Below are 25,204 nucleotides of genomic sequence, written 5' to 3'. Positions count from 1 at the left end.
ACCGAATGTGTGTTATTAAGTTTTATTCAAATGTCCATATTAGAACGTTAGATAACGAGTCAAAACAAACCGCAGCATTAAGACAAAAATACATCGCCGTCACCTAAGCGTAAGCTCAAAGTCACGCACGATTTATCTCTACTGAGACGGAAAAGGAATGGTGAGCTTTTGGCGATATCTGCTATTCGCGAGTGGGAGTGACGACTGACATGAAGGGTTTTGCTGTTCCCTTTGGTCGGTACACCTATATTTGGCGCCCTGCCTGGGAGATGTGCGCTGATTTTGGCCGGACAAAAAGGAGGAGAATCGGGCGTGATGGGGGACCATGAGTGGGACTAGACGGACGCTGGATCCTGGCCAGCTAGATTGCTCTCGCCGCCGTCACGGCTCGTTATGTGTGTGGAGGACTCGAATCGTGCCAAGGCTCGGCACTCTAGCTGCTGGACGCTCCGGCCGAAACTCCAATCTCGAAGGGACAGCCGTCTCTCTAAAGAAACGGCACGTAGAAGTCCCGCCCACTTTCCAGAAGGAAGATTCGGGTTTAACGTGCGTCGACATCGACGTTATTAGAGGTGGAGAACAAACTCAGAATGTTTCAAGGATGAGGAAGGAAATTGGCCGTACCCTTTCAGAGGAGCCATTCCGGAATTTGCCTGGAGCTATTTAGGGAAATCATTGTAAACCTAAATTTGGATGGCTGGACCCAGATTTGAACGCGAGTCCAGCGGGCTAATCATAAAACAGCATGGACTTGGATCCGTATACTGCTATAATGTCGGGACGTATTTGTCCACACTGTCAAAATATAAGAGTATAAGGCCCATGTTACGGTATGGAAGCAGAGAACAACAGAAATGCTCCTAATGGCCTGCCAATGGTCTTTGAATACTAGAAAGTATGGCGCGAAATTTATATGAAAGCATTTTTCGTTTATTCTTAGTGGCTGGGCCTGATAGCCTAATATTCAAGTGCATACTTGGAAACAAAATGTTTTTGTGACTTAGCAAAGTAATATATTCGAGCAATCAAAAACTAACTTCTGTTAACTGGGGTTGACCCTCATTTAAAATTTTGTAAATGACATCGTCATCGCCTTTTTATTATAAAATTATTTGTTTGTAAAACCCAATGCTGCAGTTTCAACCATGTGGCCATTATAAAGAGGAAGTAATGCCTCCATCATCTGATATGACATGACACAGAAGCCGGTTTCATCACATTTTGTTCCTGATTACGACTTCTTGAGCGTTCTGAAAACTTTCAGTTACGTTGAAAATATGTTGCTCGTACTCTGCTTTATTTTTGCGTTCATCCGTAACATCAAGTGGAGTATATGATTCCATATTTGTTTTTGTCTCATATAAAACAGAAGTTAGCTTTTTCGTATAGTGTTCTGTAGACTCATGTACATTTGTCGCTGCTTGCGAATACATGTGTGAACTGTTCGATTTAAATGTATTGTAAGTCTAATCCTCCTCTTCTACTTTATTTTAGTTCGCGGGCGTCGTGTTAGCAGCTTTTGACAGTACTGATATTCAACTTTATTACGTCTTGTCACGGAATGAGAATATATTTCTGCTTTGAGTGACGTTGGTTCATACGACTTACTAATTATTAGCACACCACTCACTTCTGGTTTTTGTTTCTGCACCACTACGCTTTTCAGTGTTCATTCCATTATCATCATATGGATTACGGTAGTGTCACGTGTTAACAACGTATGCCCACAGCTCATAAGTGTTTCAAGAATGTCACGTTTTACCGCCAAAAGTTGCTGCTAAAATTTCTTTATTGAAAACTAGTTTCTGTCCATGGGTCATAATGTTCATAAAAGATTTGGAAGATCGTACTAGACTAATGCTGCTTATATGACATGGACTGTTAGGCACATTTTTGTGGTTCACGATGTAATTTAGGTTACTATTTGATAAGAGTGACTAATTTACGGACTTTATTGTTTCACGGCACTTTTTATCGCCTACTATAAGTTTGTATATGGTTTATAAAGTTGATGATGATCCATGGACCCAAACTGGTTCTTCAATAACGAAATTTTTACAGCTGCTCTTGGCAGTAAAATACGATGTTGTTCAAATACTTTTGCGTCGTTGAATTTGTATGTAAGATCTACATGTCTGGTCTGTTATGCAGAAAGCTTGTGGCACGGAGATTGCGAGACATATTGCACTAGTGGGGAACTTTAGCGTTATTTAAGCACTGAAAGGGTTTATAAACTTTTCTGTTTGTTTTTGGGAGATGTAGTTAATACAAATCTGGGCTAATAAGTATGCTGCATGCTGCGAATTTCGTCTGCTGATCACTAAACACTTTTCAAGTTACAATATTTGCAAGTGTTGCAGTTCAAAGATGTTTACTGTAACATTGAAAAGTTTGTAGTGAAACACACTTGCATTTCGCCATGGCAGCCTACTAAAAATACAGTGTCCACTCAAGTTTATGTGACCATCTGACAGAAGCCTGAGTAAACAATTTCTGCAGTGCGGAACTCTGCAAGAAGTGCAGCAAGAGAGTCAATTATCTCTGGAAAGTACGGACACGAATGTGGGACCATCCCGTCGTCAACTGCGTTAGGTGTCGCTGTTGAGGATCCATACCGCGAGCAGTCCATCCGAGGTGGTCCCACAGATTCTCGATTGGGTTTAAATTCGGGGAATCTGATGGCCAGGGGAATACGGTAAACTCATTCTGGTGCTCTTCCAACCACGCACGTACAATTCGCCCTGTGTGCCACGTTGCATTATCCTGTTGGTAGATGCCACTGTGCCGAGGAAAGCAAATTGCATGTACGGGTGGTCATGGTCGCCAAGGATAGATGTGTACTCCAGATTTGTCCATTGTGCCTTCCAGGATAAAGAGACCGTCCAGGGAATATCACCGAAACATTCCCCAGACCATAACGCACCCTTATCTGTTCTGGATACTTCCGACGACTGTTGCAGAGTGTTTGTTTTCAGTCGTTTCACGCTTTACAGGCCAACGGCCATTTATGATCTGAAAAGACCACCCGTCGCCACTCAAAAGATGTCCAGTTTCGGTACTGGCGTGCAAATTCCAGGCGTCGTTGTCGATGAAAAGAAGTCACCATGGATGCTTGAACTAAGCACCCGTTGCAGAAGCTCGTACACGGCGTTGGTTCGCTGAACAGTCGTTGGGAAACACCTTTGTTCATCTGGGCGGTCAGTAGCACAACAGTTACACATACATTCACCCGTACACATTTCCGCAGGCAATGTTCACCTCCGTCATCTATATTACGTGATCAAAAGTATCCGAACACCTGGCTGAAAATGGATTACAAGTCCCCCCCCCCCCCCCCCGATAATGCTGGAATTCAGTATGGTGTTGGCCCACTCTTAACATTGATGACAGCTCCCATTCTCGTAGGCATACTTTCAATCAGATGCTGGAAGGTTTCGTGGGGAATGGCAACCCATTCTACAAGGAGTGCTGCACTAAGGAGAGGTATCGATGTCGGTCGGTGAGGCCTGGCACGAAGTCGGCGTTCCAAAACATCCAAAGGTGTTCTCTAGGATTCATGTCAGGACTGTCTGCAGGCCAGTCCATTACAGGGATGTTATTTCGTGTAACCACTCTGCCACAGGCCGTGTTGAAAGATGCAATAGCCATTCCCGAATTGCTCTTCAATAGTGGCAAGCAAGAAGGTGCTTAAAACATCAATGTAGGCCTGTACTGTGATAGTGCCACGCAAAACAACAAGGGGTGCAAGCCCCCTCCATGGAAAACACGACCTCACCATACCACTTACCGCCTCCGAATTTTACTGTTGGCACTACACACGATGGCAGATGACGTTCACCGAGCATTCGCCATACCCAGAGCCTGCCATCGGATCGTCACATTGTGTACCGTGATTCGTCACTCCACACAACGTTTTTCCACTGTTCAATCGTCCAATGTTTATGCTCCTTACACCAAGCGAGGTGTCGTTTGGTATTTACCGGCGTGATGTGTGGCTTATGAGCAGCCGCTCGACCATGAAATCCAGGTTTTCTCACCTCCTCCCTAACTGTCATAGTACTTGAAGTGCATCCTGATTCAGCTTGGAATTCCTATGTTATGGTCTGGATAGATGTCTGCCTATTACACATTACTACTCTTTTCAGCTGTCGGCGGTCTCTGTCAGTCAACAGATGGGGTGTGCCTGTACGCTTTTGTGCTATACGTGTCCCATCACGTTTCCACTTCACTATTACATCAGAAACAGTGGAGCTAGGGATGTTTAGGACTGTGGAAATACCGCGTACAGACATATGACACCAGTGACACCCAGTTACCTGACAACCTTCGAGGTCCGTGAGTTCTGCTCTCTCACGATGTCTAGTGACTACTGAGGTCGCTGATATGGAGTACACGGCAGTAGGTGGCAGCACAATGCACCTAATATGAAAATCGTATGTTTTGGGGGTGTCCGGATACTTTTCGAAAATTTGGAAATTTGTGGTAAGGTCCTAGGGGACCAAACTGCTAAGGTCATCGGTCCCTAGGCTCACAAACTGCTTAATCTAACTTAAGCTTACACTAAGGACAACACACACACCCATGCCCATGGGAGGACTCGAACCTCCGACGGGCGGAACCACGCGAACCGAGTCAAGGCGCCTCAGACCGCACGGCTACCCCACGCGGCTGTACTTTTGATCTACACCTACATATATACTCCACTACCCACCAAGCGGTGTGTGGCGGAGGGTACAATTCGCGGCCGGTCGTTGTGGCAGAGCGGTTCTAGGCGCTTCAGTGCGGAACCGCGCTGCTACTACGGTCGCAGGCCCGAATCCTGCCTCGGGCATGAATGTGTGTGATGTCCATAGGTTAGTTAGGTTTAAGTAGTTCTAAGTCTAGGGGACTGATGACCTCAGATGTTGTCCCATAGTGCTTAGAGCCATTTGAACCATTTGGTGCAATTCGCGCCCAAGTCATATTTCCCCTCCTCTGTTCCACTCGCGGAACGCGCGAGGGAAAACGACTGTCTGAACGCCTCAGTACGACCTCTAGTTTCCCTTATCTTTGAATGGTGATCATTGCGCGATTTGAAAGTTGGTGGTAATAATATATGCTCTACATCCTCGGCGAAGTTCGGATTTCGAAATTTAGTGAGCAGCCCCTTCCGTTTAGCGCGTCGCCTATCTGCAAATGTGTCCCACTTCAAACTCACAATGAGATTTGTAACGCTCTCGCGATGGCTAAATGTACCAGTCACGATTACATAGTGTATGACCCGTCGTACACCACAGCTGCTCCGCGCTAATTTTTGGTAGCACCATTTTGCGTTGCACTGTATACTTAAACGACGGCGAAGCGTGAATAATTTACAAATTTCGCCGTTTCGGAAATGCTTCCGCTCTTGACCTGAAAGCCATTGATTATTTTCTTTTGAACGTCAGGTAAATCGCTCCATTTACGCATTTCGGCAATGACTGCATCGTTTCCCGCGGTCTCCGACCCCGCCCCCTTTCCCCGACGGGCTTTATGCACCCTACACTGCTAGTGCTGCCAACTCCCATCTGTGAGCGGTTATTGCACGTTGAGGTCCTACATAGGCGGTAGTCACATTAATGTGATTGGACAGCGTATATTCCCCCCAGATATGCTCCAAGTACAGCTTCCACATACAGCAGAACAGTGTACAAACCCGATCAGTTCTTTAAATTACGCTTACGTTTTCTCTTGAATGCAAGATGACATACAGCCTCACTATCACAGCTCTGTCCGTTAAAGAGACAATTCATCTGAGTTCAACAAAGCAGACGTGCGCTAATACACCTGAAGATCACTGCATAACTATTGAAACGCGTAGTGGAGTTAAAATGAAAATAAAAGTGCCTGAAGCAATCTACTAATATAATCAGGTACAACCCTTACTGAGCAGTTCATTATGGACGATATATTTGTTGTGCATAAACTTGCTAAACTGAGCAAACAACATCAAACTACCCTCACACTGTTTCAGCAGTCAAATATGTAAAAATGCCATATCTTGGAATAGTATCTGACAAATTAGCAAGACTATTCAAAAACACAGAAGTAAAAATCAGCTTCAGCACCAACAACAACTTAAGTAGGAAGCTTATTCACAATATAAAACCACCAGATACAAGTCTTGAGGCATCTGGCATTTACAAAATTACCTGCAGCCAATGTAATAAATATTATATCGGCCAAACAGGCAGAAATTTCAGAACCAGATTCAAAGAACATTTGGACTGAAACTTCCTGGCAGATTAAAACTGTGCCGGGCGGAGACTCGAACTCGGGACCTTTGCCTTTCGCGGGCAAGTGCTCTACCAACTGAGCTACCCAAGCACGACTCACGCCCCGTCCTCACAGCGTTACTTCTGCCAGTACCTCGTCTCCTACCTTCCAAACACTTAGACTGTTACAGGCTTGATAAATGTAACAAATCAGCAGTAGCAACTCTCATTAAAGACACAGGCCACCCTTTGAAATTCGAAGACAATCTCGAAATTTTACACAAAATAGGAAAAAGTAGCAGAATGGATATCATGGAAATTTTCATACATAATACAAAGCATGGAGATAACATTCTTAATGAAATAACCGATTTCAAAACTCAGAATTCTTCAACAGTCTTAAGCTAGTTCTAACTCAATAGATTGAAGATGTGTCAATGTAAATAATTGACTACAAATCTGTCAGTACCAAGAATATCGATACAAAACCTCGATAATCCATACAGACTCACATGCTACAGTCCGCTATCTCGTGTTGTGCGCGAAAAGTTTACATATATGTCCAAGCAATTTGTACTGTGAATTACGTTGGCAATCAGTGATAAAATACAATGTGCAGTAGTGTAATGCTAATCAACAGCTCTGCCATTACACCAGTGATGCAAGTGAAGCAGCAAGATGATGAAATCGTAAGTGATCAACTGTCATATAAAAGCCTTTCACACTATTTTCGTAACACATAACTGATGCAAATCTATCTACGTCCTATACAGGTTGTGATATCATACACAGTCAACCAAAAGGAAGAACACCAGCACTGATTTCGATTTCTAGCCATCCACGGCCCCCCCCCTCCCCCCCCCCCCTCCCAAATGCCACACCAACCGCTGCAGTAACAAACAATGGGCAAAGAGCTCTAGATTCTTATAGTTTAAGATTGTTTATTTTTAAGTAACATTTCCCTGTATGTATGTATAAACGTCTGAAGATGAACAGAGTAGGTTAGAAACGCGTTGTATTATGTTAGATTAAACATAAAATTAAAAAGTGACTGGTAGCATAAATTAGAAATAAATTGCTAGACTAGACTTCTATTCCTTGTGTTACCTTGCTGTCCAAATGTGTATCGTGTAACCTGGAAGCGACTGAGCAGATTCGGAGTCGCCTGAGCGAGTGCTTTGTCCTCGTGTTGCAGGCGCCGTGCCAGGTGGAGCTGGAGAACTGGGTGAACAGCATCCACTCCGCGTGCGCAGCCGCCTTCGCCCGGCACCGCGGCAAGACGGGCACGCTGCACCTGCTGCAGGAAGAGATCTTCCGCCTTGAGAAGGCCATCGAGTCGGTAAGCTTCTCCACACTGTACTGCTGTCCGACAGCTCACTACTCCGCCAGTGTAGGCTTTCACGGCCAATGTTTACTACATTTATAACTCCTCGACTGAGAGGCTGTAGTTGAACTATTAAACTGCTAGCTGGCGTTTCGTCTCTCACTGCGGGAGACATCTTCGAGGACAACGACGCATACTCATTGCCGCTTTAACTGCGAAGACATCTCCCGCAGCCAATAGCTTCATACAGGGTGATTCATGATTCCTACCGCAGGCTTCTAGTGGTTATGGAGGGGACTTAGTAGATGAAGTTTTGACAAGGAACGCATGTCCGCAAGTGTATCGTTTGGGAGTGAAATAAGTTTGAAGACTGAATCACTTTCAGAAGTTAAGAAGAGGACCCCGCCGTCAGTCCCTGCTGTAATTATGACATCACGCACTATTTTCGTTCGATTACAACAGCTGCGAAAAATTGGTAGGTCCGAAACTGGAAGGGTTGACTGCGGTGCTCCACAGACGCGCTGCACTCTCGTCTGAAGAGGACGTCCTTCGTCCCTTAGAAGAGAACCCGAGGACAAGAATTCAAAATATTGCCCATGCCATCTGCTCCCACGTCCCACAGGTCGGAGCTCATTGTCTCCGCTGTGTGCCTATCACGAAGCGGGAGATTTGAAAGTGGTCTGATCTTCAGATTTCCAGACATGTGTTCCTTATCAAACCTTCATCTCCTAAGTCGTCTTTACAATCCCTAGAAGCATATAATACAAAAATCATCATGTATATCGGCCACTGCCTCTCATCCCAGAAGTTTTAGCTAAAGCTACTGGCTCAACAGACTGCGCTTAACTTAGCCACCCTGCTCACTCTAGGAGCACCCATTGCTTTTACGAATTAAATCTGGTATATAAAAGACTAGTCCTTCTGCAAAACACGGTGTATTCTTCATTCTTATTATCTACCCATACTTGTTTCGACACCTATGTGTCACCCTCTCGTTTTATTCCTATAGATATATATTACACATTTTTAGGTTGGTTTTCTATTTTAGGCCTAATAGTATCTGCATCTATATGGCTGATGTGCGACTAACACGTGTTTGGGGGAGGGTCCATCGATATACACCGAAGGAAAAAACCAACGCCCTCGAGGACAAGGCCATGTCTTTGACAAGTGAGGTGACAGAGCATCGTTGTAGCACTATATGATAACAAATTCAGACCAAACGAAACACCAATGCCACTGTGATGGCTGTCCAAACAGTACACAGTGTACACCTCCCCCCAGGCCCCCTCCCCCACCACCAGCCCCCTCTAGCAGTATCGCACAACGACGCGGAGGCGTATATTCACGCAGGCAAACGAACATAAATGTGCATAAAGGTGCCGAATAGCATCCTGCTAAACTGTCCATTGCGACTTTGGTTGCAAGGATCCTGCTACAGACTGTCCAAGCACATTGCGACTTTGGTTGCAAGGCGCCAGTGGTTCTTGCGGTCTCTGGAGAACGAGCAATTTCTGTTTTCGCTATGTCCCATAAGTGTTCCATCGACGGGAGATATAGTGATCTAAAAAAAAAAAGTTCCTTCCTGTCGAAAAAAATACCAATGTCACGGGGATAGCAACCCGCACAGTGCTGCGGGATGTGGTTACTTTATCCTGTGCAAGCACCGAATGTGACTGCAAATCACATCCGTACCACACGATGAAGCCTGGGTTGGGACTTGTGTAACGTGGACGAATGCACTATCGAACTGGCATGTCACCAGTTCTATGCGATATACATGTACGCCAATCACTCGCATACAAACAGAATCTGCTCTCATCACTGAAGACAACAGAACGCTAATTCATTCTCCAGTCAACTCTTTCACGACACTTGCTTGGCATTGTCGCGGTCACAGTGGAAGCGTGGCCACAGACACACGTGGTCTTCATAATGCTGCAAACAGACGGTTCCCTATGTTCCCTGGTAAGGTGCAACATATGCCCGGAATTCGCCGCTGAGTGGTGTTCGGCCGAGCCCCACTTCTCGCACAAGGCGTCGATTTTGACGTACACTATGTGATCAAAAGTATCCGGACAACTAGTTGAAAATGACTTACAAGTTAGTGGCACCCTCTATCGGTAATCCTAGAATTCAATGTGGTATTGGTCCACCCTTAGCGTTGATGACAGCTTCCACTCTCGCAGGCATACATTCAAACAGGTGCTGGAAGGTTTCATGGGGAGTGGAAGCCCATTCTTCACGGAGTACTGCACTGAAGAGAGGTATCTATGTCGGTCGGTGAGGCCTGGCACAAAGTAGGCGTTCCAAAACATCCCAAAAGTGTTCTCTAGGATCAGGTCAGCATTCTGTGCAGACCAGTGTATTATAGGGATGTTATTATCATGTAACCACTCCGCCACAGGCCGTGCATTATGAACAGGTGCTCGATAGTGTTGAAAGATGCAATCTCCATCCCCGAATTGCTCTTCAAGAGTGGCATGCAAGAAGGTGCTTAAAACTTCAGAGTAGGCCTGTACTGTGACAGTGCCACGCAAAGCAACAAGGGGTGCAAGCCCCCTCCATGAAAAACACGACCACAACACCACCGCCCCCAAATTTTACTGTTGACACTACACACTCTGGCAGATGAAGTTCACCGGGCATTCCCCATACCCACAACCTGCCAACGGGTCGCCACATTGTGTACCGTGATTCGTCACTCCACACAACGTTTTTACACTGTTTAATCGTCCAATGTTTACGCTCCTTACACCAAGCGAGGTGCCATGTAGCACTTACCGGCGTAATGTGTGGCTTATGAGCAGCCGCTCTACCATGAAATCAAAGTTTTCTCACCTCCCACAAATAGTGGCTCTGAGCACTATGCGACTTAACTTCTGAAGTCATCAGTCGCCTAGAACTTAGAACTAATTAAACCTAACTAACCTAAGGACATCACACACATCCATGCCCGAGGCAGGATTCGAACCTGCGACCGTAGCGGTCGCTCGGTTCCAGACTGCAGCGCCTAGAACCGCACGGCCACTCCGGCCGGCCCACAAATAGTTCAAATGGCTCTAAGCACTATGGGACTTAACATCTGAGGTCATCAGTCCCCTAGAATTACAACGACTTAAACCTAACTAACCTAAGCACATCACACACATCCATGTCTGAGGCAGGATTCGAACCTGCGACCGTAGCAGCAGTGCGGTTCCAGACAGAAGCGCCTATAACCGCTTGGGCACAGGGGCCGGCTCACATCCCACCTAACTGTCATAGTACTTGCAGTCCATTCTGAATCAGTTTGAAATTCCTGTGTGATGTTCTGGATAGATGTCTGCCTACTACACATTACGACCCTCTTCAGTTGTCTACAGTCTCTGTCAGTTAACAGACGAGGTCGGCCTTTACGCTTTTTGTGCTGTACGTGTCCCTTCACGTTTCCACTTCACTATCACATCGGAAACAGTGAACCTAGGGATGATTAGGAGTGTGGAAATATCGCTTACAAACGTATGACACAAATGACACCCAATCACCTAACCACGTTCGAAGTCCGTAAGTTCCGCGGAGAGCCGCATTCTGCTCTCTCACGATGTCTGATGACTGCTGAGGTCGCTGATATGGAGTACCTGGCAGTAGGTGGCAGCACAATGTACCTAATATGAAAAGCGTATCTTTTGGGGGTGTCCGGATACTTTTGATCTCATAGTGTATGTCTCTTCTACGCGGACGTCCAGAACCTGGTCTACAGGTATGGCAATGTTCCAGAGATCACCGTTTAAAACCAACAACATACCTCTGAGACACTGTGCACAACGAGTGCAGCAGTACGTCGATACGTTCATCCAGCTTCCCGCAGGAGCACAGTGCGACCCCGTTCAAATGGCTGAAGATGTTCAGTAGCAGTATGTACTCGTCGGTGGGGCAGGGTTGAACCCTAGAATGAATGTTACAAACAGTATCCACCTCTAAACTCAGCACAGTTACGGCCTGCAAAGTCAAGAGAGTGCATAGACTGGCCTCCTGAGCGCAATCTGATTACCGAAGACCGTAATAAGAGAATAACAAATACTACAAGTCGCCAGTATGCACATATGCCACTGTATACAGACCTTGTGAGTTCTGCAACTTTTTCCGGCTGCGAACCAGACTATTTCTCTACCGTTTCACACTCAAACATCATATGAGACAGACGAACTTCAAAACCTTACCGTGCGCGTTCGCAATTTTTATTGCGATAAGCATTTCTCCCTATGTCTGTGAAAACCAACAAAATATTTTACACAAGGAAGCTGATGATAGAAATTTCGTGAAAAGATCTCGCTGCAGCGAAAATTCGTTGTTACAGTGATTAGGATCCCAACTCGATTATCATATTACTTAAAACTTCTTCCCTATTTTGGGAAAATATAAAGCGAACTGTACTCATTTGAACTTTTTCGATGTCTTCCGTAAGTTCTGTCAGGTAGCGCCCCACACCGCACAGCAGTAGTCTAGCGGGGGAGGACAAGCGTAGTGTAGGCAGTCTTTTTCGTAGGTTTGTTGCTCCTTCTTAGTGTTCTGTGAATAAAACGCTTTATTTTGTTTGCCTTCACCACCACATTTTCTGTATGTTGGTTCCAAATTAAGTTGTTCGTCGTTGTAATCCCTACGTATTTATTTGGATCGTCAAGCATTAAATTATGTTACTTATCGTGTATCGGTAATGTAACGGATTTTTTAGTACAAGAGTGGAGAATCATTCCTTTCGCTGTTTAGTATCGTTGCCACTTTTCGCATCATGATGTCTGAGTCCTTTATTAATTTGTTTTAATCTTCTGATGACTTTAATAGACGGTAAACTACGGCGTCGTCTCCAAACAGTTTGAGGTGGCTGCTTAAATTGTCTCCAAGATCTTTTCTGTAAATTAAGAAGAGCAGAGGATCCATAATAATTTCATGGGCAACCTCAAACGTCACTTCGGTTTCACTAGAGGACATTCCTTTGTTTACTATGAACTATGACATTTCTGAGAGGAAGTCACGAATCCAGTCACACAACTCATACGATATTCTACAGGCACACAATTTTATTAGAAGCTGCTTCTCAATATTTGCTGTGATTCCTCACGTGAAACTGCATTCATGTAATGATTGTGTTCCGCTGTTAGACATTGTATGAGACGATAACCTGTTACCGGCAAAATAATTGAAAAAAGATGTTTCTTTGATCATAAAAGGCATTTGCATACTGTTTTCGGAATGTAACTGTAGTGGATTTCTTTATTTAAGTCTTTTCAAAAAATGGTTCAAATGGCTCTGAGCACTATGGGACTTAACATCTATGGTCATCAGTCCCCTAGAACTTAGAACTACTTAAACATAACTAACCTAAGGACATCACACAACACCCAGCCATCACGAGGCAGAGAAAATCCCTGACCCCGCCGGGAATCGAACCCGGGAACCCGGGCGTGGGTTAAGTCTTTTGCTACATTGTGCTACCTTAAAACATTTCATGCGTGTCAGCCATATACATTGTTTTCCACATCTGTTCCCACTTCACTGATACCTAGTATCGCTAGTACATTTGAAAATGCTTAATGAATTTGGTAATTTTCAAGAATGATTACCGCCGGCCGCGGTGGTCTCGCAGTTAAGGCGCTCAGTCCGGAACCGCGCCACTGCGAAATTTGGAAGTATCGGAACACTTTTGACACTGTGGTTCTCGTAATATTGAATTCCCTAACGATTTCCGAAAGCGTCTAGCTCCAACTACCACTCCGCGTTCAAAGTCTGTCAGTTGCCGTCGTGCGGCCATATTCAAATTGGAAACCTTTGCACATGAATCACCTGAGTACAAATGACATCTCAGCCAATGTATCTCCCTTTTATGCCTTGTGTACGCGATACTACCGACATATATATATATGTATATCATTATGCCATGATTTTTGTCGCTTTAGTTTACAAGAGATAGTAAAGCATAAAGAGTAACCAGTAGTCTAACAGCGACTGAGCAGCGCAGCTGCATGGCTGTAGCAGTCGGCGCGAGCCAGGCCGGTGCTGTCGCTGCTGGAGTACAGTTATTCTTCACGCTTTGCAGTCCGTGTTAATAAATACCGATTAAATTATTATCACACTACAGTACGATACCATGACGACTTTATTACAGTAGAGTCGCCTTGGGCAGTTTTCTTGTTTCAGCTACAACTTTTAAAGTAATTTTATGTCAATTGTACCCATGACTACACACCCACCTCATCAGATTCATCCCCTGGTGTAATCAGTGGTACCTGTCCATCAACGCTACAAAAACGAAGGCAATAGTGAAAGGAAAAATCGACCAAATTTTCTACCCTAAATCTGTAACTCAAAGATGTCCGCCTCCAGTAGCTGAGTGGTCAGAGCGACAGAATGTCAGTCCTAAGGACCCGGGTTCGATTCGCAACTGGGTCGGAGATTTCTTCCTCTCAGGGACTGGGTGTTGTCCTAATCATCATCATTTCATCGCAATCGACGCGCAAGTCGCCGATGTGGCGTCAAATCGAAAGACTTGCACCCGATGAACGGTCTACCCGACGGGAGGCCCTACTCACACGACATTTACATTTTACTTCAAAGTTCACAACTATCTAGTAACGCTAAATGAAATACTAAAGCCAGCCGGAGTGACCGAGCGGTTCTAGGCGCTGCAGTCTGGAACCGCGCGACCGCTACGGTCGCAGGTTCGAATCCTGCCTCGGGCATGGATGTGTGTGATGTCCTTATGTTAGTTAGGTTTAAGTAGTTCTAAGTTCTAGGCGACTGATGACCACTGCAGTTAAGTCCCATAGTGCCCAGAGCTATTTTTTTGAAATACTTAAGTACCTCTGTCTGAAACTAAGCTGTGACTGATTCCTCCTAATTTTCTCCATACCTATAAGACCCTCATTTGTCCCATACTTACGTATGCCATAGGTGCATGGACCTACGCCCCCACCCTAAATTTGATCACTCCCTCCGTACTCTCGAGCGCCATTTACTTAGCTTTGCCTTCCACGTCCGTCTAACTTCCCCTACCCGTGTTTTCTGCGAGTCAATCCAATTGCCACATCTCCTCCAATATAACACCTGCGCCTCTCCGACATCACCCTATAGTCACCCCCATCAATGAGAAGCATGCCCTGTGCAATTAACGCTGCCCACTTTCCCTCAATCTCCGTGCACTCTATATCCTTTTCCAACGGAATTTCGATCGCCTCCTCTCCCCAAAACGGGAAGTCATCTCTGTGATCCACCTTCCTTATAACCATAATAACCTACTCATTCCACAACAGATGAAGGCTCGAACCCACCCAATCCTTAACCAGTTAGCATCCCAGTCCTGTCCTAACACCTGCATCCCAACTATCAGCTGCTTCCCACAAAGGCAGTTGTCATCCTTTTCTGCTCAACATCCTCCACAATAACTACCATATCTCAGTCCCCCTCACAGCAAGTAGCAGTCCGCATCACATCATCTTTATTACGATTTAGGACATAGCGGAGCAATGGGACTTCACAAAGTAAGTTACACATTATTATGGAAAGTCATGTAACTTGTATTGCATGTTGCATTGCAGAGACGACTTCCCAGCATGGTCATCAAGTTTCTGTAAGCCGTGCGGTTAAAGGCGCTGCAGTCTGGAACCGCAAGCCCGCTACGGTCGCAGGTTCGAATCCTGCCTCGGGCATGGATGTTTGTGATGTCTTTAGGTTAGTTAGGTTTAACCAGTTCTAAGTTCTAGGGGACTAATGACCTCAGCAGTTGAGTCCCATAGTGCTCAGAGCCATTTGAACCATCAAGTTTCTGTAAACAACAGTCAGAGCGTTCTTCTAATCGTTCAGTTCATGGGCCATATAAATCCGCTCCTTGGTCACGGAGCCATCCGAGAACTGGCGTGTGAACTTCCTCATCGTCGGAAAATCAGCAGTTGCTGCGAATCTGTTCCTCGACAGCCAGGACCGTTTCGTCTGTGATCGATGTCAACGACCTTCTTTCCAGATCAACATCAGCCATCTCTGTGTGACCTTGGTAAAACTGTTGGCACCATTTCACCACGGTTGGAGACGGCATTGGACATGGTCTCTATACACTCACAATTTCAGGTTGAATGTGTGTCAGATTTAGACGTTTTTCCCATAGTAATTGTACTGACCCACGTACTTCAACTTTGGAGCACGAGTTGTCACTCCATTTCGATTGCAACCTGTGATGCACCTGTTATCCATACCGCAGCAGGACTGTCTCTTCAGGAAACCCGGAACCTGCACTCTCTTCTGACAATGCGCCACTATTGTTGTGCGATCGTCTTAGCGTGGGACGACATGTGTAACTTACTTTTGGAAATCCATACGTACATCATATCACCATCATCCTTTTCAAAAACATCGCATCCATATTTTAAGCTCACAGGTTTCTTTAAAATCACAGGGAAGGTATAAAATACTTAGAGCCGGCCGGTGTGGCCGAGCGGTTCTAGACGCTTCAGTCTGGAACCGCGCGACCGCTACGGTCGCAGGTTCGAATCCTGCCTCAGGCATGGACGTGTGTGATGTCCTTAGGTTAGTTAGGTTTAAGTAGTTCTAAGTTCTAGGGGACTGATGACCTCAGATGTTAAGTCACATAGTGCTCAGAGCCATTTTTTTAATGCCTAGATATCTTATAAACTGCGAAATGAACACAGGCAAAGTATAAAATTACAGTAGAATAAGAATAACATGCTCAAACTAGACATTTATATATTTAATGACAGTTACATTAAAACATTAAAATTATCGCATTTGTTTATGTCTAAAAACTAGCTTATTCTGAAGTAGATGTGTTTTAATAATTTTTAAAAATTACTGATATGTAATGAACAATCGAAGAAATAGTTTCTTAATCATTATTGCGGATTTGTAACGAACAGTAACCGAATCCTTTAGGAAAACGCTGTTTTTTGAAAACTTACTCCAACTTTCTGTAACACCTTTGCAATACCGACAATTACAACATTTTCACAATCGTCATATGCAACCTCCATTTTAGCTAAAGCGATACTGACGCAACTAAACTCCTGCACATACTGGAATGAAACAGGTACAATAATAATGTCTGTAGATCTCATCACATTTGCCTTAAACGTAACAGGCACTCTATTAAATGCCTAGGCAAAGTATTAAATAAGACGCATTTCATACACTGCGTAATGATTTTTGCTATGCTACAGACTGTCTAGGCATTCCATAAAATGCCGGATTTCACAGTTTGCCGCAACATGTACAACCCATTCTCTGTGTTTCCCTGTGGCAACCTCTAATACCACGGAAGTTATTCGCTGTTGTCTTAGCTCATGTCCTGTCACCCTCTCCCTTCTTCTGTACACGAAGAGAGCACGGTAAGCACCACAGTCCGGTTTCCCAGAAACTTCTCTCAGTGTAAGAGGGGTCAAAATAAGCGAACACGAGTCTCGACATATCCATAGATATTCGAGAAAACAACAAAGTTTGCAAGGTACTTGATGTGCCTTTCAGCGATTAAGTAATTCAACCGAAGTGGTTGCACTGTGGCTAGCGTCGCAGCTTCACAGTTTTGCGCTCCATGTTCGAAACTTGATTATTAATTTTATCTTTGTTCTTCATTTATATACCAATGTCTGTAGATGGTTACTATACGAATGTTTTCTTCTTTATATTCAAATAACGTTGTCTTCATTCATCTTCTAATTGTGTATCCGGCGAATGAATAAAAAAGAAAAACTATAAAAGAATGGAAAAATTATTTGAAATAGTCTTCAATGAAATCTGTGCACTTTATCTCGATTCATATTCAATTTCAAGAGCCAGTTTTCGCGAAAATGATCAGTTATGCGTGGTTTGTAACGAAATTACTACCAACACGAAATTTTCAGCATGTCAGTGACGTTTCTTTTCCGAACGAGATTCGTACGAAGAAATGTCGCTGTGGCAAAGCTGCCTTCGAGCAATACTCGAGGTATTCGGAATTTCTATGTTTCGAACGTTTCTACGGTCGGTATCATGCAAGGAAATTTTCCTTTAGAATATACGTAAGAATAAAGCATTAGAATGAAGAATTGATGTAAAAATGAAATATAAAAATATGAGAAGGAAAAAAATATTGTAACTCCTGGAAATTCCAGTAAATATATACACAGATACCATAGCATACACAGATATATTGTATAATAATGGTATGACAGTGCCCGCATCTCGTGGTCGTGCGGTAGCGTTCTCGCTTCCCATGCCCGGGTTCCCGGGTTCGATTCCCGGCGGGGTCAGGGATTTTCTCTGCCTCGTGATGGCTGGGTGTTGTGTGCTGTCCTTAGGTTAGTTAGGTTTAAGCAGTTCTAAGTTCTAGGGGACTGATGACCATAGATGTTAAGTCCCATAGTGCTCAGAGCTATTTGAACCATTTTTGTATGACAGTTTTGCAATTAATATAACGCTCTTGTATCAGCTAACTTCATAACAAACATTCATGTAGTAATCTTTTACCGACATAGATCGATAAATGAAAAAAAAAATGAATTAAAACACATAGAACAATAATTAGGTTTCGCACACGTGACGCAAAAGTGACTGCCGCGACGCTGACAACCGTGCCGTTAGTTAAGGTCAGCTTATTGTGCTCTAAAAGGCATCTAAATACCTCGAAAACTTTGGCGATCGTTTTCTTAGGAACTGGATAATCCCAGACACGTATTCGCTTATTTTGGCTTCTCTTCCACTGAGCGAAGTTTCTACAAAACCGGGTTGTGCCACTCGCCGTGCTGTCCTCGTTAATCTTTTCCATGTATTTCTTGCCGATTTGCTGAGACGCTCCTCATTTCTTATTTTATTAGCCCAGTTTCCAGTATTCTCCTTCTGTGACATCACATCTCAAACTCGTTGACGCTCTTCTTTTCCCGTTGAGGTACTAACCCGAAACTATAGGGGGCTGCTTACGTCGCGATGGCGACGGAGCGTAACACACATCGTGAATGCTACTGGCGACTCACGTAGCCAGCTTGGCACTATGCAGAGTACTGTGTCGTATTGTCGATCGTGCCTCTGTTCGGCACTTTCGCAGCAGAACGACGGCAGCAGTCCGCTTTATCTGGGGCCGCACCTGCGACGTGCCGCCTTATGAACGCCATACCTCACCTGGGACTAGCAGATTGTAACACTGCGCCAGGCCGCCTCGTCATTTATCTCCCGACATTATTTACGGGCTTAATCCGAGCGCATTAAACTGGCGCGTCTGCGCACTCGTTCCCCCCGGACAGCGGCGAAGCCATTATTTAAAAGCTCGCAAGAAGTGTCCAAGTTTGCCACCGCTGCCGCAAGACAAACGCCTGTTCCGACTTCGACATCTCCCGACCCGCCGAATTCGGGCAGCCGTGTTTCTTTCTCGGCGGTCGTTTCGGCTTCACATACTTGTCTGCTGACCCAGCGCGATTCTTCTCCTCAGAATTACCATGTTTGTGATCCAAGATACGTGAGATATTGAACGCCATTAGTAACTGATAGGAACTCAGTGTCCGCTGTCCTCTTTCTCTCACTCTTATCGACCGCACGTAACTAGCTCAGCAGCGTTTCTTTTTTTCCTTTTCTTTTTTTTTTCTTTTAGCTTATAATCCTTTCGATTGTTTTTTCTCCCTCCTGCGAGTCCTGGATGTGACAGCTACTTCCAACATAATCTACAGGATGTCTGACTATAGGCACAAACGGATAGGACGAGTGGATGACAATGGAGCAAGCAAATGAGCCTAACAATCATAGGTCCGGAAACCAATGATTTCCCCAACGCGTCGTATTACAACTGAGTACACAAACACTTTATAACAGGATAACTGAGGATCCAAACTGTGGACATGCACTTGAGGGCACTTACAATACAAGAAGTGTTCCTCACGTCCACCATTCATGTGAACGCAGGCTTTAGCACGTCTCCTCATCGATATGATGTAATCAAGCCTGATACACATTCTGAAACCTTCGATACCCCGTGGGTATCAGCAATTTTATTTATAAATAGAAAAGTTCGAATAAAACTATATTCTCAAAAATTCATTGTTTAGTGCTCACTTACGACAAAATCTGAAGCCACAATATGAAAACCTGTAAAGTTTTTTCCACTACGTTTTGCTAAATTGTGTATTAGTTAATCGAAAGAACATCTTTGACAACGTCGTAAATCACTCAAAGCTCTTTGCCTCAAATATAGTCATTGACTACTTCTTGTTGGCACTTGGCGGAAAGTTGTGCAATGGAATCAAATCATGTTTTGTGATACTGTAGAAGGGACACGTGTGTAGGAGCTCATGGGTGCTATTGGATGTTAAATGTTGTCAATCTGATACTTAAAGAGTTGAAAATATAATAGTTAAAAGCATAGGCCTTTTATTTCGTTTCGTTGTTAGTGGATCATTCCAACATTCACAACCCTGGAATCAGTGTGATATTCTTCTCATAATCAAGACTTGTAGCCACTGCCGTACCTTTAACAAGTAGACAACAAGACCAACATCAAGAAAATGAGCCAAGTAGAAAGTTATAATGTAGTAAATTGAACATGCCTTCCAGTGGCATTCTCTTCAGTTTAATGACAAAAATCCATTTAAGAGCAAAATAATTGTACAGAGGCTCTTAAAAAGGCGTGTTACACGACACACATTTTAAAAATTATAAGTGTATTCCAAATTCAATGACTATCACCCACACCAAATTTTTTAAATATCCCCAAGTCAGAGATCAAAAGCCAGCCGCGGTGGCCGTGCGGTTCTAGGCGCTCCAGTCCGGAGCCGCGCTGCTGCTACGGTCGCAGGTTCGAATCCTGCCTCGGGCATGGGTGTGTGTGATGTCATTAGGTTAGTTAGGTTTAAGTAGTTCTAAGTTCTAGGGGACTGATGACCACAGCAGTTGAGTCCCATAGTGCTCAGAGCCATTTGAACCATTTGAACCAGAGATCAAAAGCCGGAGGACACTGACGGCCACGACCGATAAACTTGTCGAAATTCTGTTTACCAGTATTTCAGTGTGATGATAAAATCAAACGAGAACAGTCTTTCATTTTCTGATTTACATCCCACTTGCGGTGTTTCGAAATAAACGTAGCCTTAGACATGAACAGTGTTGTTATTTTGACACAACTGCACTTGGCATACGTCGTATCTGGGAATCCACTGGTTTCCGGATCTGTGTTTACTAGGATTATTTACTTGTTTCCTTGACCTCTTTTCGCCCCTTCAGTTTCCAAAAGATAGGGAAACACACTGATTATGCCCTTGCTAAGTTTCCGCATTACGACACCACTGTCCCATCTCCACCCAATACGTTATATTTACCCTCCACTGCTAGTATGGCCACCTATCGTCTGCGAGTAGCTACTGCACGTTGATGTCGAAACTCGGCGATGGTCACATTAATGTGACTGTACCGTGTAGATTACCCAGGTCTCCCTTAGATCTAGCCAGAGGTCTATGTGTTGTGAACCTTGCCCCTTTCTCTACAGCTTACCGGTTACACGAATTAAAATCGACCATATAAATGTAGTAACAAGTACAGATCTTCATTAGACGGTCGTGTATAAAATTTGTAGCAGATCGACTAAGACCTTTATGAGTCTTTCGGTAACAACTTTTGCCTTTTAAATATTACGTATCTATTTATGTCTTATATATATATAACTGTCAAACTGTCTTTTTTGCTATGAAAATATGATAGCAGAACTGTCAAATTGAACGCCATTTTTTTTTCATACCAAAATACTATTGCCATCCGCAGTTTCGATCACAACAAGAAAATCAACCATATCGGTGGAGCCGTCCTCAAGCGATGATCTTTCACAACCGATTTTAATTTCCGACTTTTCCAGTGGATTTTTCGTAAGTTTTCATTTATGCAAACCTTGTCCAGGCAATTACGAGTGCAACAAAGACAAAAATCATCCAAATCTGTCGAACCGATCTTAATTGACGATATTTCGTACAGGTGGCAATTGATGTTAATTTCCGACTTTTCCACTGAATTTCGAAAAAAAAGTTTAATCAAACCTTGTCCTGTCAGTAACGAACACAATAAAAAAAAAGTCAACTTAGTCGATCAAGACATTCTCAGGGGATGATCTTCGATACATACCGCAACTGATTTTTATTTGCATAGACAAACTGCAACAGGAGTACGTAATTTTCGTTTGCTCCATTTTTATTCATAGCCACCCTACTCTTCAATGTATTTGGTCTACCGTCGCAAAAGCTTTCCGATGCCCTCTGAAAAAAAAAAGGTTTTTGGTTGCGCAGCAAAATACATATGCACTGCTTCCTTCATCTGTTGATGCTATCTTTAAGTGGACCTATCAAGTGATTATTCGTTTCAGAAGCTTTAAAACTTCGTTAGCATGACGGTGCAATAGGCGGTGACAGATCTTCAGACGGTTATGCTTGTGCTCGTCATCGAGTTATTTTGGCATCCGTCTCGCACAGAGTTTGTGAAATTTGAGATTGTTACGCATGACTTCGCAGGACCATGATTAACCTTTATATGTTTTGCCACGTCATCAGCAGTCCCTCGACGGTTGTTCGGACTCAAGGCACTGACTTTTTCAGTATTGGCACCAGTTGTAGCTGTAGCTGGATGCCCCGCTCTTTCCTCATCCTTCACACTCGTTCCATCATTTTTGATTTGTTAAATTCCCCGGTTAACACTGCGTTGTGACAAAACATTGTCACTCCTGGTACACCTTTATGCCCAGAAACTGGATCACCGAACGTTTTCCTTCTACAGTACAAACAGAGTGGGGCTGCCGTATTTACGTGGCAACAGCGCAAAGTGAATTGATTTGATGCCATCTAACGGGTGGTGGGCACACAAAGCCGTAGAGACAACCTAAAGAAAATCAAAATTGCTGACACTTATTGACTTATCCACCCATATAAACCTAGACAGAGAATCGAACTCTCGAAATGGAGTACTGCGTAGCAAAACTGTAGCCGCTGCTCTAACTAGGCAAAACACGTAGATCTGCGCTCCACTAAAATTACGTTTCGACAGTCCGCCTGCTTAGCCGAGTGGCTGCCGGCAAGGTAGCTCAGCGTGTTCGGTCAGTGGGTTAGCTACCCTCTGTAACAAAAAAACTGAAAGAATGGATCAACGAAGAATCTAAATGGGTGTCATCGGACGTCCGCCCCGAACAAATTCAACGAATAATATAGAACAAAATGAGATCAACAAAATAAAAGAACGTGGTAATGTGCTTGACTCCAATGCAGCAGGCCGGGCTTCGATTCCCGCCCACGTTGGAGATTTTCTCCGCTCGTCGACTGTGTGTTGTGTTATCATCATCTCATCGTCGTCGACGCAGAGTGGCGTCACATGCAGTAAGACTTTCAACGCGGCGGCCGAACTTCCCCGGACGGGGCCTCCCGGCCAACAATGCCATATTTTTTTGCAGACTACAGGACTTCCTTCGGGACAGAGAAGTTTTAAACCCTCGGATTTGGGGCTTAAAGATGAATGAATTTATTAAACAAATCAGAAATTATAACGAATTTTCCTTGAGAGATAAGAGTCACAAATTTATCCACGATAATGTTAGAAGCTGAAAAAATGAATTAAAATTTGTGTCACAGCCAGGATTTGAACCCAAGTCTCCTTGCTTTCTAGGTAGGTGTGCTGGTCACTACACCATATTTTTTTTAGACCCTGCCCTTTTTTTATTATTATTAATGCAAAGACTCCAATTATACTGGTTTCTCCTTCCAGTAAACAAAACTGAGTCTCCTTCGTCTTGTTGGTGAAGAAGCAATCTTTTGGAACAAAAAAAAGTTTCTCAAAGCCAAAATCAAAATACTTTTTTCTTTAAGAACAAATTATGAGGAATAAATAAGGAAAAGCTTTTTAAGTCGTCGTGCGACTTGTAGTTAAAGTCCAGTTCTTACAGGAGCTCCTGAAGTGTATTCGCCTACAGCATGCCAGCTCGTCCAAACGTGTCTTCTCATGGCGTAGGCCTGGGTTCTGGGTAGCAGATCTATTCAGTTCGGTTCTGTTTATGCAGTTTTCAGCTTCTCAGGGCTTGGACGTTCAGGCTACTAGGTGGGTCATCGAAAGTGCTCCGTAAGAAATTGGAAAAATATTGTTTATAGCGTGGGTTGCGTATCAGGACGCAGTGTCGTTCGTTGAGATAAGTCCAATATCCTAGCGTAGACTTGTCGCCAGAAGTAAAGAGATAGCGGATCGTGTGGCCACAGATCCAATTCACAGAGTTAGTTTTGGCTGAGGGGTAGAAAGTCTTATCGGGGTACAAAAGCATGTGGACGTCGATCTGAGCCGGTGTCTGGCGAGTAAGAAACGCCAAAATTCGCCGCGCAAGTGTCCAGACGTCTAGCGCTGTGCCACAGTGGAACCGGTGGACATCCGTGTCATCCACTCCACAGTGGGTGCAGAGGGATGAATCGGCGAGATGGATGCGGTGCAGACGATCTCGGTTAACTTGTTTGCCATTCACGGTGATGTACCACGCTGATTGAACGTCTGATTCGAGAAAATGCACATGGATCGCCTTCCATATGTGTCGCCACACGTACTGTGGATACTTACGTTCGATGGGGTTGGACGGGCGGCACTGTTGTAACAATTCGGAGACTGTTTTCGTGAGGTACAAACGTGTAAGTGGTAAGGACCGGTAGATATAACTGAACTCCAGGAAAAATCGTTGGATGTAATAAAAGGGTGTTGGAATGGTCGATACCAGTACTGGGGCGGACAAGGAGGCCGGTGCAAAGTTGTGAAGCAGGAGGCTAGTAAGGCTGTGCAGGCAACGATGCCAAAGTTTTAGTTGGGAGCTGACGCATAGTGCCTTGACACGAGTCGGCACGTGGATGAGTCCCACCCCGCCACGATCTCGTGGCAGTGCAAGGGATTCATACTGCACCTTGAATAACATCCCCGAGCTGACGAAGGAGCCGAAAGCCATCAGCAGTCGTCGCGCCAGGAGATTTGGGACTGGTAGTACTTAAGCCACGTGTGGTATACGGGAAGCATGATACATGTTCACGTATTGCGCGCGTTGGATAACGTCGAGAGCTCGTAGCCGGTGATCTGCGAGATTTGCTCGGATTGTCTGTAGCAAGCGTGTACCATTGATAGTCGCTGAGCGGCGAAGGTCTGCTGTGAAATCAAGTCCAAGACACCGTAACCATACGATCATTTCATTTCATTTCATTTACGGTTCGATGGCTTTAGCACAGTATATAAATGTAGTAAATGGGCCCGCATCTCGTGGTCGTGCGGTAGCGTTCTTGCTTCCCACGCCCGGGTTCCCGGGTTCGATTCCCGGCGGGGTCAGGGATTTTCTCTACCTCGTGATGGCTGGGTGTTGTGTGCTGTCCTTAGGTTAGTTAGGTTTGAGTAGTTCTAGGGGACTGATGACCATAGATGTTAAGTCCCATAGTGCTCAGAGCCATTTGAACCATTTTTTTTGTAGTAAATGGTAGGATTACCGGTAGGAAAAGAAATATAAATTAATGTGCGAAATAAAAACTGGGACAAAACCAGTGTTTGCTATTTGTTTCTTAGTTTTGCACATAATTAGATCCGCAAACTGTTCAGTGTTTGTTGTGTATTTTATGTCGTTACGAAATATAAATTGCATTTTACGAGTAACAGAAGTTAGTTG

At 44.3% G+C, this 25,204-nt stretch overlaps 1 protein-coding gene across 1 annotated transcript in view; it reads left to right on the top strand.

The window, feature by feature from the left end:
* Positions 1–25,204, top strand: part of LOC124544796 (protein still life, isoforms C/SIF type 2-like) — a 600,560-nt gene that overhangs the window by 384,309 nt on the left and 191,047 nt on the right. The window contains exon 3 of the mRNA XM_047123478.1: positions 7,429–7,572. Coding sequence (XP_046979434.1) covers positions 7,429–7,572 — 144 coding nt within the window. The remainder of the gene's footprint in view (positions 1–7,428; positions 7,573–25,204) is intronic.

Source organism: Schistocerca americana, chromosome 8 (assembly GCF_021461395.2).
Source record: "Schistocerca americana isolate TAMUIC-IGC-003095 chromosome 8, iqSchAmer2.1, whole genome shotgun sequence".
Taxonomy (NCBI): domain Eukaryota; kingdom Metazoa; phylum Arthropoda; class Insecta; order Orthoptera; family Acrididae; genus Schistocerca; species Schistocerca americana.
This window is presented reverse-complemented; position numbering and strand designations above follow the sequence as displayed.